The sequence below is a fragment of the Akebia trifoliata genome, chromosome 15 (genome assembly GCF_017979445.1).
Source record: "Akebia trifoliata isolate Shusen 1 chromosome 15, ASM1797944v1, whole genome shotgun sequence".
In the NCBI taxonomy this organism is placed as follows: domain Eukaryota; kingdom Viridiplantae; phylum Streptophyta; class Magnoliopsida; order Ranunculales; family Lardizabalaceae; genus Akebia; species Akebia trifoliata.
In genome coordinates this window covers 763,081-780,434 of record NC_141389.1, presented here as the reverse complement: position 1 = coordinate 780,434, position 17,354 = coordinate 763,081, and the positions used below count along the sequence as shown (strand labels likewise).

The window sequence follows — 17,354 nt, the reverse complement described above, 5'->3', positions numbered from 1 at the left end:
AGATGAACCTACTTTTTGGCGACGATCACAAGTTGCAGATTTTCAAATCTTTTTACTTAGAAATTTGTAAGAGCTTGTGTTTCAATCTCAATGAACATAGTTAGCCCATTAGAAATTTATAAGGATGATTTTAGTCTGCCCTCACTATTTATTGATTGATTAATTGAGTTAAAATAATTTTCTTTAGTGAAAATTTGTGTTGATCCCTTAAGAACCTAATATAAAAAAATAGTCATCTTTTTTGCAAATCTCTAAACCAATAATAACTTTTGAATAATGATTAAGTGGCCTCGAGATTGGACCCCACATTGCATACTTGTCACGAAACTGAATGGGAATCATAGATGCTTTTCATTATGAATTTTTTTTTATATTATAATCGCAAACATCATGTTTAAAACGAAATATAGTCATCTATACATTTTAAAAATTTGGAAGAATTTTATATAAATATAAGGTTTGGTGATTTATTTGATTATACAATATCAAGAACATAGGACCAACAAAATCATTAATCTTAAACCCAACATAATTTTTTATTTTAAAATTTACCCTTTTTTTTACGAATCCTCTCCTTGCCGACGTATTTCCAAACCCCGACTTGGTGATTTTGGTTATAACAAACCCTTTCAGAACCTTAGATGTCTCGCTGGCCTCGACCAAGATTCATACAACATATTGATCCTGAAACATTGACTATCTCGAGCGAGACCATGACTAATAAGTAATAACTTCCTAAAATAACACATCAAAGTGGACAATTCATGGTTGATATAAATAATAAAAAAGAAAAAAAATATTAAACCATTTGCTTCATCCCAATCCCAACATCAAACAGAAGCAAGGAATGGTTTGAGACCGAAGATCCATCCAACGGTTATGAAATGCCGACATCATTATAACACTTGACCATATTGTGATTATATATAATCAGATAATCAAATCCAATGATCATGCATGTATCCCTAAAAAATTACAACATGATAAATGCACAAAACTTATTCATGTGTATACATATATATAAAACATCGAACTTGAATTATACACATTTGAAGATGTGTCACAATGTGAAAAAAGCCCAAATTTGACGGCCCAAGGCCGTCAAATTTCATAAAATTCTACGGACCAAGGGGTTGAATTTTTCATTGTCAATTTTTTTTCGATGGACAAAACCATCAAATTAATGAAGAATGGGAGAAATTTGATTGCTATAAGCTGTCAAATTTTCAAGAATTTCGACGGCCTTAGACTATCAAAATTGAGTTTTTAAAATTCATAGGCCTTGGCTCATCAAATTTTCCAGTTTTCACGGTGACATAATTTACAACTATGGCGTAATGCTAGATCAAGTAATTAAATGATGATGATGATGTAGTAATTAGGTAGTTCAAACTTGAGATCTAACCTTTTTTTCTATCCAAATCAATATTGTGCCATGGTCCGCTCAGGTGGTAGGGCTAGAAATGGCTTGAAGGTCATTGCCAATGCAATCGCTTCAATCACATTTAAGAGAAAAAAGACCATCTGAACTCCTGCATCTCAATAATAAAACTGAATTCAATATTTGGAAGGAAAGATTTTGAAAATTTAAGTTTAGAAAGATTTTTGAACAAATGATAAGTTCGGGGGTCCAACCCAAAATCAATAAGCAATGAGTGGAGAGGCACAAGAGCTTATAAGAAGAAATACAAGGTAATGAGTGTCCGATGTGGAACTAAATTCAACACACCCCTGCATGTGTGGGCCGAACGGGGCCAAAGCACGTGGAGATATGAATTGATGACATAGAGGAGAGAAAAGCTTGCTCTGATATCATGATAAGTTTGGAGGTCCAACTTAAAACAAATTGACAATGAGTGAAGAGGCCCACGAGCTTATAAGAAGAGAGAGACAAAGCAATGGGTGTCCAATGTGAGACTAAACTTAACAAATAGACTTTAACATTATTTGGACTAGGAGTTGTCATGGAAAATCACAACAGATGATGGAACAACCAAATGAACTAATCTCGTCAAGAAACCAAGATGTTTTCTTAAGAGTTAATAGTAGGTGAAGCTTCGTACCTGGGAGGATGGAAGCATCACGACGCTTTTGTGCCCAAGAAAACCTGCGAATAGAAGCCATGAAAAATTAGATGGCACGATTAAATCATAGATACAAATTTTTAAGAGTGAGTCTAAAAGCAAATTTGATTCACACGCGTGAGGTATCGGATATCGTTATAAATTTCTACTGCTTGGCTAACTCAATTCAATGTCACAAGGTCCGCTTTCTATTAATCTTAAACTTTAGGATTGCATGATAGAAATATTCTTGAGATATATGTTCATGTGTGGAATGATTTTGAATATTGTAAAATCTCACATTGCATTGTTTGTTCTACGACAAACCATCAATGATTGATCACGGATGCCAAATACAGATTCCAAGACTAACTTGTATCACAAAGATATGCCTAACAGTGAATTGGCATGAATACGTGTTTTTGTTTCATCTTCAATCAAACAACTTAAAAGCCTAACACTTGGAGATTCAAATTTTCTTGGCCGATATACCAAATCATTTAGGAATTTATTCTAAGACGATTAGGCCGTGGTGGTATTATAAGCACATGAGCACAATTGTTCCTCAACCACCATAACAAAAATGTAAAAGAAATGTTTATAGGGGGAACTTACAGAGCGCCTCCTCCAGCTGGACCAAATGTTTTGAAGAGAGACATTCCGGTCATAGAAATGCCATTTGCGGCTCCTCTTTGGCTTTGGGACTGTTGTAACGATATTTATAACAAATAAGCATCCATAACAAAAATTACAGTTAAATACTGAGTTGAAAATTTTCACTTTAAAAGGGAAAAAAGAAGAAAAACAAAAACCAAACAAGATGAAAAACATTACCACTGCGTTGTTTTGTAGCACGAATAGTCCAGTGACAATTGAGACCTGATTGATTTTCAAATAATAAATTAAGAGAATTATTTCTTGAAAAGACAAACATTTAATATCCAAAAGACTAAATTACCCTTACCTTTATCACTAAAAGATAAAACAACTAAAGGCGTTGTTGACAAAAAAAAGTTATTGAAATTTCTCTAGGTAGAAAGGTCTTTGAGTCACATCGATTCTTGATTCCTACACAATGTGAAAAAAACCCAAATTTGACGGACCAAGAGGTCGAATTGGCGTCGAATTTTTCATTGTCAATTTTTTTTTTTCGACAGGTTAAATCTGTCAAATTAATGAAGGAAGAGAGAAATTCAACAACTCTAAGCCGTCAAATCTGGGAACATCAAGAATTTCAACGGTCCTAGATCGTCAAAATTCGGTTTCTAAAATTTGTGGGCCTTGACCCATCAATTTTTTCAATAGAATTTTCCAGTTTTCACATAGTGCTACCCTTTAAATCACAGGTGTCCCAAGGTATGGAATTTAAATCGATATGTTTTGAATGTTGGCGGATCTCTTCCCCACATATCTCGAGGTTTATTCTCAAGTCTCGAGATTTGGGACAAGGTCAAGTATCCCCCAATCACGTTGCCAAGTCGACGTAGTATCGGATTTTGAGGCATGATAGAGTTTAAGGTTAGCATACATAGACTTTAGGGTTGTAGTATCATCAAGGAGTAGACCAAACATGCCCGCACACAAGGACATGTATGATATTGGCAAACATGTTTGAAAATATCTGTTATTTAGAACACAACGCACGATCATATATGTCCATGTGCTGGTGTATGCAAGTACATCACATCTTCTTGTCTTAATTTTTGAAAATACAAGAAAGAAAATCTTTGAATTTAGACTTACAGAGAAAAGATTCTTCAGCATGGATGCACAATTTAATAGCAGTGTAAGGCTGAACCCAGATAGCAAACCTATGAAGGGGTAACTTGAAAGCACCACTATGGATAGAACCTTCATATATAACCATAAAAAGTGGAACCATCAGTCAAATAACATATATCAAATTCAAAGAGATTAACTTCAAATTATTTTGTATGTATTAAAAAAAAAAGTGAGGAAAGAATACCGCTGCAATGCGCGACACCATGATGGGCCCAATAATTTTCTCAACAATTGGATATAAAGAAGTTTGAAAGATCAACAGGCCAAAACCTAATAGTGAAATAGGTAGTCAGTAACTCAACTCCATGAATGGATACACTCGACAAAATTTATTAGACACTCAACGAATTTCAATTTACAAGCAAAACAAATGCACTTCTTATTCTAAGGACAAATGAGATTCTGTCGAAATACCTGTTATTGAAAGAACACCACCAACCTCATCAGTCGTATAGCTTAATCCCCCCAATTTTCTAGGACTGACAGCCCATAATGAGAATATCTGTGAAAGAAAATTTGGTCATCAAATATAATGCATTTACAACTACATAAATAAATAAAAGTTCTTGTCATTACAAAAGCATAGTTAATAGATTGAAAAGAACAAAATTATTCTCCATTGATGCCAGCCTAAATAAGATCATGATGTAAATCAAACCATAACACCAAAAGTAAAACATGAACACATTACCTCAGCGTAGGCCATATCATGAAGCGAGAAAACACAATATATAATGATAGATGACATTAATGGCCAGTTCTTAAAGAGATTTGGCTTAGGATCCTGTGGTCTTCCGTCCGTCTCTTGAATATTCTCTCTCACATCACACTCATGAGATGAAGCTTCCAAAGCTTTATATGAATCAGATCCTTCCGTGTTTCTTCCATGATGCTTGTGTAACGATTCCTACAATCCCAAAATTAAAGAACATCAAATCGTAGTAAAGAGGCACCTCAATCGTTGTGAACAACATTGTAAGATTGCTCAAATTAACATGCTAATATCATACCTAGTGCAAACATAGCACAAAAAAAAAAAAAAAATTGTCGATACTGTACGGTATGCATTTCTCTCCCAAATATAAAAGGATGGAAAATAAAATATTAGAATAAGTGGTTCATGCCCACATATTCACTGAGGCCTACCTTCTGATGAACATTTTCAGGCATTTTTTTTTTATGTGGGTAAATACTAGAACTTGTTTATCCTTGCTATCAAAGGAAGGATAATAAGATGTTTCTTTCGATGAACTTCTATTGGACATTTATTTAACTAATCTCCACATAGTAGCATATTTTGACATGCATGAACAACCAAAACAAATAAAACTAAAGGTTTCAAAATGTTAATTTTCTTTTCAAGCAAAAAAAAAAAAAAAACGATGTCATTGAACAGAATTGCAGATGATTAATCATTAAAAAATAGAAGAAAAAGTATTAGTTCACTACTTTACTGTTCTCGATTAAAATTTTGATCTAATTATGAACATTACATCCTTGTGTTATGGAAAATGGGTTTGTATATGATTTGAAATTAATTCTAGGATTCTAGATGCAATTACAATTATGTTATGAGAAAGTAAATAGGGACAATAGACACTCACTTCAAATTGGTACTTGTTTCCTAAGTGGCGCAAATCGTTTATTCAAAATATAGTTGTTTTGGAGTAAGGAAAGCAATGTATCTCATGTGAAACTGATATTTATCTTCAAAACTGATATTGGTTAAAATTGTTGTATCATGCAATTTTCATTTGTACAAGTCTACAAGAACTAGTTAGTGTTTACCAACCAACTACTCCAAAAGACCGATTTGTTGGAGAGAGGGGGAGAACTATGAAGATAAGAGGGTCATGGGGCTTAACTGGGGTATGAAACATCCAAGAGTGAAGGAAAATATACACTCAACACTCCCTTTCACACATAAGGGTGGAAAGAATCAAACCCGTGACCTATACAAACCCAATGCTCTTATACCATGTTAACTAACCAACTACTCCAAAAGACCCATCTGTTGGAGAGGGGAAGAACTATAAATATAAGAGACTCAAGGGATTAAGTGGGGTATGACAAACCCGAGAGTGGAGGAAAATGTACGCTCAACACTCCCCTCACCCATAAGGCTGGAAATAATCGAACCCATAATCTATACGAGTGCTTTGATACCATGTTAACCAATCACCTACTCCAAAAGACCAATTTCTTGAAGAGGGGAAGAACTATGAATATAAGAGGGTCACGGGGCTAAACTGGGGTATGACACACTCAAGAGTGGAGGAAAATGTACACTCAACACTCCCCTCACCCATAAGGCTGGAAATAAACGAACCCATGACCTATACGAGCGCTTTGATACCATGATAACCAATCAACTACTCCAAAAGACCGATTTCTTGAAGAGGGGAAGAACTATGAATATAAGAGGTTCACAAGGCTAAACTGAGGTTGACACACCCAAGAGTGGAGGAAAATGTACGCTCAACACTCCGCTCACCCATAAGGCTGGAAATAATCGAACCCATAACCTATACGAGTGCTTTGATACCATGTTAACCAATCAACTACTCCAAAAGACCGATTTCTTGAAGAGGGGAAGAACTATGAATATAAGAGGGTCACGGGGCTAAACTGGGGTATGACACACCCAAGAGTGGAGGAAAATATACACTCAACAATTATGAAGGAAGTTATCAGATAGATTAGGAAACATACCGGAAGCCAAAGACAACAAAAGCTTACAACCAATGCAATGGCTGATATGCAGAGGCAAGGTAAGAAGTATGGGAACCTGCACAAAAGTTGTTTGTGTTTCACAACATCAGCTAAAATTAAACAAAAGCAAAAAAAAGAATGCTGAAATGACACATAAAACAACACTACAATTGGAAGTAAAAAAAAGTTGACATAGTAATGCTTACCTCCCAAATAGAGATTCTTGGGAAAATATATTTGGAAATTTCTCTGCTGGCTAGGAACATAAAGTCATTCATAGACACTACATTCATTAGTTGAATTCACATGTAGATCAAAGATTAGAAAAGGAAAAATATCTGATAGAGATAAAATTTATGACAATTTATCATATATAAATCACAATATGCAGTGAAAATGAAGTAATTTTTGATTAGTCTTCTCAACTGCCTAGTACTATATTTATAAATAAAAAAATTCCACTTCTCTTATTCATATATAGTACCCAACAAGAAGAAAATGAAAGGTTCTCATAAACAAATTGCTAAGCTACCAATACCTGTGCAAGGAAACCTCCAATAGCTGGACCAATGATCAATCCTAAGCCCCATGCTGTACTAACCTGAAATGAAATTTGGCGTTGACTCCATTATAAATTACTGGAAAAGATATAGAGATGGGGTTATATGGGTCGAAGGATAATCTATCTGTATGAACCACATGCCAACGTGGCACCCAAAAACACCATCGTGTGCTACATGTATGTAGAAAATAAAAATTTATGAAAACGAAATTGAAAATATATTTTTTTTCACTATTGGATTTAAATTTTAAATTTTGAAGTTCAGTGGCCATCTATTTTCATAATTAAAGAAATGGCCCAAAAAAAAAAATTGGGAGGGGGGGGGGGGATTTTTTTTTTTTCAAACCAAATCTAGACCACAAAAAAGATGGCTAAATGTCATTTGGATCAACGGGGAAGTCCACATGGCCCTAATGTGAACCTTGGTTTAGGCTCTACATGGTCCTTCGGGCCATGCAACCTTTTCCCTACACACACACACATACATGATAAACTAATGCAAACAAAATGTTCTTACAAGTGATAGTCCCAAAGCTTGATCTTCTGGATGAGAAACTTCGGAAGCATATGCCTTAAATACAGTCAAATAAAACAGCTTAAATATGTATAGGAGAAACAAAGGTAGTGAAAATAAAGAATATAAACAAATACCATTTATAGATATGTGGGAGAGAGTTTAAGAGTTAAACATTAATCTACTTGCGTTTTCGGAGTCGCCACCATTCAAGATTTAAGGTGTGAATGGACACCCTAAAAAATGATTTTGAAATCTGATTTTAGGTTTTTATAGTGACTCTCATCAATGGTAAAGGTAAGGTCCACCTAAGAACTAGGTAGGGAAGTTCGACTGTGAGACAAGGAAGGTGTTAGGTACCTTGTCTCACCCACTAAGGTGCTGGTTATCAAAGAATGACCCACTATGAAGTTTCATTTTTTAAAATCTTTTTTATAGTTTAAAAGCAAAGTAAAAAAGTCAAGAAACAAACAAAGTATAGTTCAACCTCTAAGTGGAAATACGTGCTTGTTGGAATTTTTTGTGAGATTGAGGTTTGGGTGAAAATTATCATAGATCTCTTACCCTCTAGGTCTCTAAGCACTTGTCCTACACTTATGCACTCACTAAGGAGTGTTTTTGTTGGTTAGGTCCTAAGGACATGCTCATGGGTTGAACATATTCTTGAGAGAACCCTTACCTTATGCATGAAGTGTATGTCCACTTGGGACTGTTTTTCTTAGTTTAGAGTTATAAGTATGATTTCCATGGAGCTTTCATAGTTTTGACCCATAACTTCTTTAAGATAAAGAAGCAAAGTAAGCTTAAATAAACAGAAAAATCAGTAACTTAAGTCTCCCACCCCACCTTCGTCTTTTCTTTCTTTCTATCTTCTTCTTCTAGTTTTAGGCTTCCAAAAGGGATGAGCCACAAGTTGGGCAGAATTTTGGACTTAGAAAGGCTCTTGAGAGGGTATTTTGACAAAATTCTCTTATTCCAAAAACCTCCTCCTCTTTAACCTTGAATAGACCTCTATTTATAAGCTCTTGGGGGGACCTTTGGGGGCAAAAGAGTCATATTCTTCTCAAGTACACAATATTCCCAAGAATACCTCTATGGGTGATCCTTCTTTCCTCCCATACCCTTGTCCTTAATGGTCATTCTCAAGCTCTTGAGTCTCACCAACCAAGATCTCTAAAGGGCAAAAGGGTAAAAGAGCATGAAGTTCCAGAGAATTCTCTTTAGAGGGCAAGATGGGCAAAATCCCTTGGCTTTGGTTAATTTACCTTGAACTGAGTGGGAAAGAGCTTTAAAATGTGACATGGTCGGCTATAAAGCTAGTCTTAACAAAAAAGGGGGTATGGTTGTCATTGTTCACTTGTCGTCTGTGGGAACCAAGGTCAAAGCTAAAGGAATGAGCCAAATTACTTTAAGATCATGGTATATGGTGTTGGGAGAGGATAACGTAAGATTACAATGGTAAAAGGCTTATGGTCCCCAAAATAAAAAGGGGTTAATGGGGTGTGAGGTAGCATGGAAGAGATTCCAAATTGAGAGTGTAATGCCATGAAATTTATTACGTATATCAAGGAATTAAGTAAACTATATTGACATGTTTTCCTATTAAAATAATAAATAAATTATAAAAAAATCATGTTATTATCAATATAAAATATTAATTTCTAGAAGGAGAATTTATTAAATGAAAAGTACAATTCGAAGAACCTTATCATAATTATGATCGAAGAATTAGAACATTGAATCGAAGTAGATAAAATTAAAAAATTTATAGGAAACTCTTTTGATCAAACAAACATTATTGTTGAATTCAAAAGTATTGAAAAATATAGTTTAGACTATCAGCATGCTTAAATCCAAGTTGAATATGATAAATTATGAAAAATTAACGTAAGGGTATTTTAGTCAATAGAAAAAAATTAGTGAGGGATTTCGATAATCCGAGATACACAGTTTGAATTGGTCTAATGTAATGGATATAATGGAGAAAAAAATATATATGAAAAAAATAATATTATTTAATTATTTTTATATTATTAAAATATTAAAATAAATTATTTTATTAATATTAGGTTTAATTATAATTATTTTTATAAAAAGAAGATATTTGAAAATTTTGAAATGTTAAAGGGATAAAATGTAATTAAAATAAATATAAATATTATTATATTATATTATATATTATTATATAATATATTATAAGTTAAAATGTGTTAGAAAATGTGACAAACAGCTGTATTCGTTTATATATTATAATATAAAATATTATATTATTATAAAGTACAAAATAAAAAATAAATTGATGTTTATTATACCCATGAGATTGAAATCGAAACAAAAACGAGTGAGTTCGAAAGTAGATTCGCGAACGTTGCGTTCAATCGAGATTTAAACGTGTTTATAATGTGAATTAAGATCTGGCACTGTAGAAGAAAATATCCACAACTTCAAATTTTACTTAGTTACTAGATTATTTGGTCGAATCACTGATGAAATTAATTAAAAAAATCATTTTTATGTCATAAGAACGTGTAAAACCTAATTGTAAAGGTAGAAAATTTATAATTTCAAAATCGTAATATAGTTTTCAATGAAATATGTTTTATTTCAATTTTGATAGTTAGTTTCAAATTTATTATGATTTGCATTTAAAATTCATGTATCGACTTATATAATAATTCACTTTATATATTTTTATGATATTTAAATATTGCGAAATAAAAATAAATAAATTTGAGTGGGTGTAACAAGAAAATCTATTTGTTTAACAAATTGATTTTCATAGTAATTTCCGTATAATGTTCATTTTAAAAATTGTTAAGATGTCATGTTTTGAAAATATATTTTCATTAGGTGATTATCTATTTAAAAAAATGAAATGTTTAAGTTTAAATTTGAAATCGAGAATGAAATTCTTGATTGTTTATAATCGAGAATGGGATTCTCGGTTGTCTGTACTTGTATTGAGGAATTTTCAAGTTTAAAATGCTTTTTAGCACTATGTAATAGAGCATGAGATGTAATTATAACAGTAACCGTAGGACAGTGTACTTGCATGTTTACTGCTTTTTGATTTATTACTTTCAATATCTACTGCATGTTTATAATTCTAGAATACCTGAAAATATCGTTACACTTGCAAATTTATTTTAAATAAATTTTAAAAAATATAATTATTATTTTTGTTATCCATTAAATGGGTAATGAATGCCCATAAGATTAATCAGTAGCTCTTTCCGAAAACAACTAATTAATTGACAATAATAGGGGTTTGATATTCTCTCCGGTAGTATGGGATACCACTTGAGAATATATTTATACTTACTATTTTGGGAATTCCTATCTTATCTTTATTGGAAAATAACAAATTAGACTGTAAAGATGGTTGGTGGATGACTAGATTGATTGAGGACACATGCATATCATAGAGGTACAATGAACCTAATTTGTCAAATGATCATTTGTAGTCTATAGTAATCAAATGATTTATCTCCGTTAGAGATCAATGGCCAACTTGAGCTAGAAAACACGATCAACCAATTATGGTAAATTGTCAGACCGACTATAAAATTAAGAATTAACGGTAAGTTCTACACTAGTTAAGTATTGGAGCATCGATATACAGATCGGTACGTTTGTATCAGTCATGTATCTCGTCATTCTTATCAAATACACCACCATGATTAATATTCTTATGACATATTTATGTTTATTTTTTTTCATTTTGAGATGGAGATATTCCGTTATCATTTTATTAAAGATTAATCTATTTTGAGTGTTATTCATTTTGTTATTTATTTAAAAATATGTATTATTTATAATATATTAGCTTGTTTATTCATTCATATTATGATTATTAATTTGAAATGTGAATTTACTATTGAGTAACTTTCATGTTACTTATCCTACCAACAAAATATTATATATGTCTCAACTACTGAGATGCTTATTCTTGATGAAGAACATTATGTAGAGGGATCGTAAAATCAAAATGATGAACACTATATTGTGTTACATTTGAACTGAAATTTGAGTTTAGTAGAACTATTAGTGTAGTTTTGGACTTCCTTATATATATTAACATCATGTGTTTTGTATATATATGTTCAGAGAGTAAGAGTTAATATTTATGACGTGAACAACTGTTGATTGATCTGAGATGTGTAGTTGATTTATGTACACTTTTGGGTTGTAATTATAGTATGTTTTTTGAAGTGATGTATATTCGTTATGATATGGTGGTTGGAATGCAGTGAATATATGGATTTTGATTATACAAGTATATTTCTACAAGTGAAAATTTTTCATTAGTCTAACTTTTAGAGAAAACTCTGTCTAAATTATTTGGAAGAAATTCATATCGTATTTAAGCTTTGAAGATCTACATTTGAATATTTTTCAATTTTTTTTCACTCCACCCTCGAGATTTGAGAAAATTTAGAACCTAAAACAGAGGCGTGACAAAGAGACTTGGCCAAATTACCTTGGACCCAAATGTGAGGTGCTAGATGGGGAAAAAGTGAGTCTAAAATGGTAAAAAGGCTTGTGGTCCCCCCCCCCCCCCAGAATGTTCTATGTGCACGTAGGTGAAGTGGGGAGATGAGAAAATTAAAGTTTTCAAAAGGTGGGGTGTTGGGAGGCTAGAAATTAGCCCTTCCACACCTTAGCTACGGACAAGCCAAATTTGGCCTGTCCACACATAAGGTACAAACATGCTGGGCTTTGCCAGGCCTCTAGGCCTTGGTTCTTTCTGGTGGTAGGCCTTTGAGCCTTCTATGCAGTTTCCTTGGACTAATCCTTCTTCCGCATGATTTTTTAAGCTTTTGGGTTCAATCAAGACAAAGTGAAGTGTTTACACCATCTAACCCACCATTAAAGCTTAATCCCAATAATTTCGGGTCACTTGAATGAATTATGTTCCTCCATTCAATTTTATCTAAAGCGATGTCTTCTGTTAATTCAACACTCACTACTTCAATCCAAATTCCTTTTTTCCTTACTCTCAATCTTTTTGAGCATTCAATTGGCACATAACCCAAAATAACACCTATTGGAACTTATATATGTTAACAAACCAACTGCTCCAAAAGATCGATCTGTTGGAGAAGGGAAGAACTATGAATATAAGAGGGTCACAAAGCTTAAGTGGGGTATGACACACTCGAGAGTAGAGGAAAATATAACCTCAACACTTCAAACTACGAACTTAGCACTCTTATACCATGTTAACCAATCAACTACTCCGAAAGATCGATGTGTTAGAGAGAGGGAGAATTATGAAATAAGAGGGTCATGGTGCTTAATTGGGATATGATTCGTATACCCGAGAGTGGAGGAAAATATACACTCAACAATATATAGTCCCACGCATGCTCGTACACACACCTTTATTGTACCAAGTAGACCATTCATAGATCCAAGAAGAAACCTCGTGATAAGTGCCATCCAAAAGTTTGTACTGAGGCCGAAGAGAGTGTTGAGTATGACCCTGAGATGTATTATTAAAACAGAGTAAATGACAAAAATAGTTTTGAGACTACAAATCAAGTTTAATTATATAGGGAACTATGTCAAGCAATACTAACACTGAAATTGTACCAATCACTATAACAGGTTTTCGACCATATCGATCAGCTATAACTCCCCAAAGAATAGAAGTTAAAGTTCTTCCCAACATATATGAAGCTCCTACAACACATTAAACGTATTACAAGCTTTGTATTGTGAAGTACTCAAGTGAAATACCATCATTAGCACGTGCTCACCCACAAAACCAGCATAGAATCCAATATCTTCTTCCCTTTCCGCAATATGAAAGTCTCGTATCTACAAAAAGTGAAAATGAAATTTACTTTATAGGAATATTTAGCACAGATTTGACATGAATATGAGCAAATTGACAGGAAGAGAGTGATGAACAGAATACAATGAAGTAAATTACATACTTACCATGAAGTAAAGAAATGGAAAGAGAGACACAATTGGCAAACCTGAAAATGTATATTACATAGAAAGGGAGGTTAAGGGTTCAACTATATGATTAATGAACATAGAATATTGTTCTTATAGGTAGAGCTAACCAAAATATTAAAGAGAGATTAGTGAACAATTAATATAATACAACATCATCAACTATTAGATGTGTTTTAAAAAGTCGAAAAACAACAACTTTGATAAGATTTTGTCAACAAGAACATCTTAAAACATCAGCAACCCACTGAGTTCCCATCCATTAAAATTTCTATAAATAAAAAAAAAGCAGAACCCAAACCAACAACAATATATAATCTACTATGTGGCAGCTCAACTTTAATTCAATCTCATAAACAAAAAATTTGAAAATCACAAGTTTTCTTAGTTCTTACCAGTACATAATACTATGATCGATATAAAAGTGAATTCTCTGTAAGGGATTCCTCGATGGGAATCCTTACGTTGGTCCAACTTGCAACCTGGGCAATTCTCATAGTAAACTTTCTTATTCTTCGACAATAATGTTTCTTTATTATCCGCCATTATCAGCACCACACTTAGAAGAAAAGAAAAAAAAAAAAAAAAAAACTCAAGTTTGAACTAAACTGTGGTCAAGCTTTGTTAAATCCTTCGTCCGGATCTTTCTTTCAAGCAAAGAAGAAGAACTACTGGCTAAGAAGAAGGAGAGACAATGGGTTGCAATTATGGGTACAATGGGTTACTATTTATGGGTATTTCTGGGGTGTTAACTACAATCATGCCACCAATAAAATCCTACCTATAAATTTTTAAATATTTTTTTAATTAATGTAGGATTTAAATTAGTAAAAGTTGGGGTGCCCAACAACAATAAAAAAGCATGTAAGTTGGTGTGCCAACAGCAGCACTAATTTAGGGTGTAAATAAGTAGGGTGCCCAACAGCAATAAAAAACATGTAAAATTTGATATGGCAACAACAACACTAATTTGGAGTGTAAATGAGTAAAAGTTGGGGTGTCAATGAAAAACTCCAATGATTTTTAATCCCTCTTGGTTTTCTTCACCAAGAAAATGCAAAACCAGTCGAGAGCGAGAGAGAGAGATAGAGACCTAAGAATCCGAATCCATAATTCCAATCGGTGTGTTGGAACTCAATGAAGAATAAAAATGGAAATTTCTAATTTTTAAAGTTTTAATTTAAAGAAATTTCCCTCCAAAAAATGAGTAAGTTGAGGGAAGTACCAATTTTTGGTATCGGTATGCTCAGAACCAATTTTTTTTTATTTAAAAATGGTCTTGCGTTGGAGTCGAAATTTTCGGTGTCCATTACCCATTTTCGACAATTGGGATCGAGCTCATGGGTATAGGGAAGGGTACCACGTTGGAGCTTCTCTAACATATGCAAAAAAATTAAAGAAAGTGAAAAATTACTAAAAGGATAATTATAAAAGCAGCCCACGAATTAATAAGGGCAACCCACACATAACCGAATTGTTTGGTCTTATATGGGTTGAAAGTTTCGGAATGAACTGACTTTTGGTGAGAATGTTCTCTATGGCGAGGAGATTATCCTCACTAAAAATCAGCCCATTCCAAAATTTATAACCATATTAAAATTGGTTTACAAAAAATGGACAATTAACAATTCTTGACAAAACAATACGGCAATGTGGGTTGCCCTTATTAATTTGTGTGGTGCTTTTATAATTATCCATACTAAAACAACTATATATTTTGTGGAAATTATTGTATCAGTCATATTTTATTAATATTTTCTAACATGTAACATAAGTTTGATGAAATTACCTGTATACCCTTGGGTTGGGTGTAGATTCTTAGGGCCCGTGTGGATACAGGAGCCAGAAGTACTTAGAACATAAGTACTTTCATAAGTACTTTTTTAAGTACTGTCTGGAGTAAGTGGATAACTGTTGTGTGTTAGGATGCAGGTTCTGAAAAGTACTGTTAGAAGTACTTTTGATAGAGTTTTGTGTTTGGAAACTATTTTGAATTCTGTTTAAATGATCAAAATGCCCTTATAAGTATCAGTTACTATTATTAACATTATAACTCAACAAATTATTCTTCAAAAGAAATAAAAGTTATTGTTTTTATCCATAAAAACTAATATAAACACCCAACAATTATAAATAAATAGAAAATATTGTGAGCAAATATATACAACCACTAAAAATATGAAGAAGCTTTCACCACATCAATGGATAGTAAATTTGTGTGTAATTGTTCACATCAATTTTCCAATAAGAAAATTTCAACCATAGTTGGAATGCTCATGGATAAATCATTGAGTAAGCAATTGGGGAGTTAGAAATTCAAATTCAAATGCTACACTAAAAGACTACAACCACATCAATGGATAATAATAAAATATTATTTAATTGCATTTTTTAGGGTATGCTTGTAATTTTCAAAATTTATGATGGACATACTTGTCCCAAATGCTATACCAAAAAGCTACCACCACATCAATGGATAGTAATATAGTATTACTGCAATTGCATTTTTAAGGGTATGCTTGTAATTTTCAAAATTTATGAGGGGTATACTTGTCCCAAATGTTACACTAAAAGGCTACCACCATATCAATGGATAGTAATATAATATTATTTCAATTGCTTTTTTGAGGGTAGATTTGTAATTTTTGAAATTTATGAGGAGCATACTTGTCCTAATCTCGTCATTTTGACAATATTTTGTAGCTCCGCGCAAGAGTAGTTTAGAGAAGTAGCACCATCAGTACTCCGTAAAAAAGCACTAAAATGACTCCACAGTAAAGTAGTTCTTCTAGGAGTAATTTATCCAAACACCTTTAAAGTGCTTCTGACTCCCCGCAAAAGTCAGAAGTACTTAGAAAAGTCAATCCACACAGGCCCTTAGGAAATATAAATAAGTAGCTAAAATATACGGGGGAGGTTCGAGGGTTATACCCAAATCATAGCAAAAGACGAAACACAAGATCTGGTGGATCTGGACCAATTAACGGTTGAGAAGCCTTTTAACTAAAACAATGCTTTACATTTGTAAAGCAAAATCAACTTTCTTTTTTTTTTTTTTTTTGTTTAATATGATATTTGCAAATTCCTCCCAATAAAATCATAGAACGCATTTACAAAAATTTAAGTACAAACTTTTGTGCAATATGGTGGCTTTTTTTTTTTTTTGTATGAAAAGAAAAAACTCTATTCGCATGGGTAGGAAATGAATTCTATTTAGGGAAATGTTCAGCACCAAACATTTTGACAGAACATTTTTCAAAACATGGGTTAGAAGTTTTGGAATGGGCTGATTTTTGGTGAGGATGATCTCTATGGTGAGGAGATCATCCTCACCAAAAATCAGCCCATTCCAAAACTTCTAACCCAAGTAGGACAAAAATGGTTGGCTAAAATGTTGGCCCAAATGTTTGGTGCTCAACGGGATCCTTTTATTTATGAAGATAGTTGCTATTGGCACCCCAATTTTTACTTATTATATTCTAATTAAAAAATAAAGAAAATAAGTTAAAAGGTTTTTGTTTTGTTTTTTTTTTTTTTTTTTTTTCTTTTATTAGAAGGGTATCTGGGCCAACTTGCTCGCACCAACTATTCCCTCCTCCCCGAACAAGACTTGCGAAATAGGATTTTAATCCTGCGGTCCGTAGTCACTAATATTAGTAGCCGGTGGGAATCAAACTTGAGACCACAGGGGGAGTACACCCCTTGATCCCGAAGTGCTAGCACTCGGCCACCCATCTGGTGGTTAATAAGTTAA

General features: G+C 33.1%; 1 protein-coding gene across 6 annotated transcripts; it reads right to left on the bottom strand.

Annotated features, from left to right (window-relative positions):
- Window positions 1-429: 429 nt before the first annotated feature.
- LOC147383760 (protein ZINC INDUCED FACILITATOR 1-like) lies at window positions 430-14,301 on the bottom strand. 6 transcript variants are annotated; one of them, XM_086425014.1, is made up of 18 exons: window positions 13,996-14,301; window positions 13,580-13,620; window positions 13,396-13,456; window positions 13,216-13,318; window positions 13,016-13,118; window positions 7,637-7,690; window positions 7,096-7,158; window positions 6,764-6,813; window positions 6,558-6,633; window positions 4,537-4,752; window positions 4,260-4,347; window positions 4,030-4,115; window positions 3,807-3,914; window positions 2,898-2,942; window positions 2,679-2,767; window positions 2,064-2,107; window positions 1,406-1,532; window positions 430-684 (listed from the first exon to the last, which is right to left on the bottom strand). In XM_086425014.1, exons 1-17 carry the CDS (start codon window positions 14,144-14,146, stop codon window positions 1,423-1,425), a joined length of 1,488 nt encoding a protein of 495 aa, XP_086281140.1. In that variant the 5' UTR covers window positions 14,147-14,301; the 3' UTR covers window positions 430-684; window positions 1,406-1,422. The 6 variants fall into 6 exon arrangements, with proteins under 6 accessions (XP_086281140.1, XP_086281142.1, XP_086281138.1 ...); XM_086425016.1 differs by lacking the exon at window positions 13,396-13,456 and having other exon boundaries at window positions 13,996-14,138; XM_086425012.1 differs by lacking the exons at window positions 13,580-13,620; window positions 13,996-14,301 and having other exon boundaries at window positions 430-696; window positions 13,396-13,472.
- Window positions 14,302-17,354: the final 3,053 nt, after the last annotated feature.

Coding starts and splice junctions, on each gene's coding strand:
- LOC147383760 (XM_086425014.1), bottom strand. CDS start 14,146: ATGGCGGATAATAAAGAAACATTATTGTCGAAGAATAAGAAAGTTTAC. Junction 6,634..6,763: donor CAAGAATCTCTATTTGGGAG/GTAAGCATTACT, acceptor ACTTTTGTGCAG/GTTCCCATACTTCTTACCTT. Junction 4,116..4,259: donor TGGTGTTCTTTCAATAACAG/GTATTTCGACAG, acceptor TTTCACTATTAG/GTTTTGGCCTGTTGATCTTT.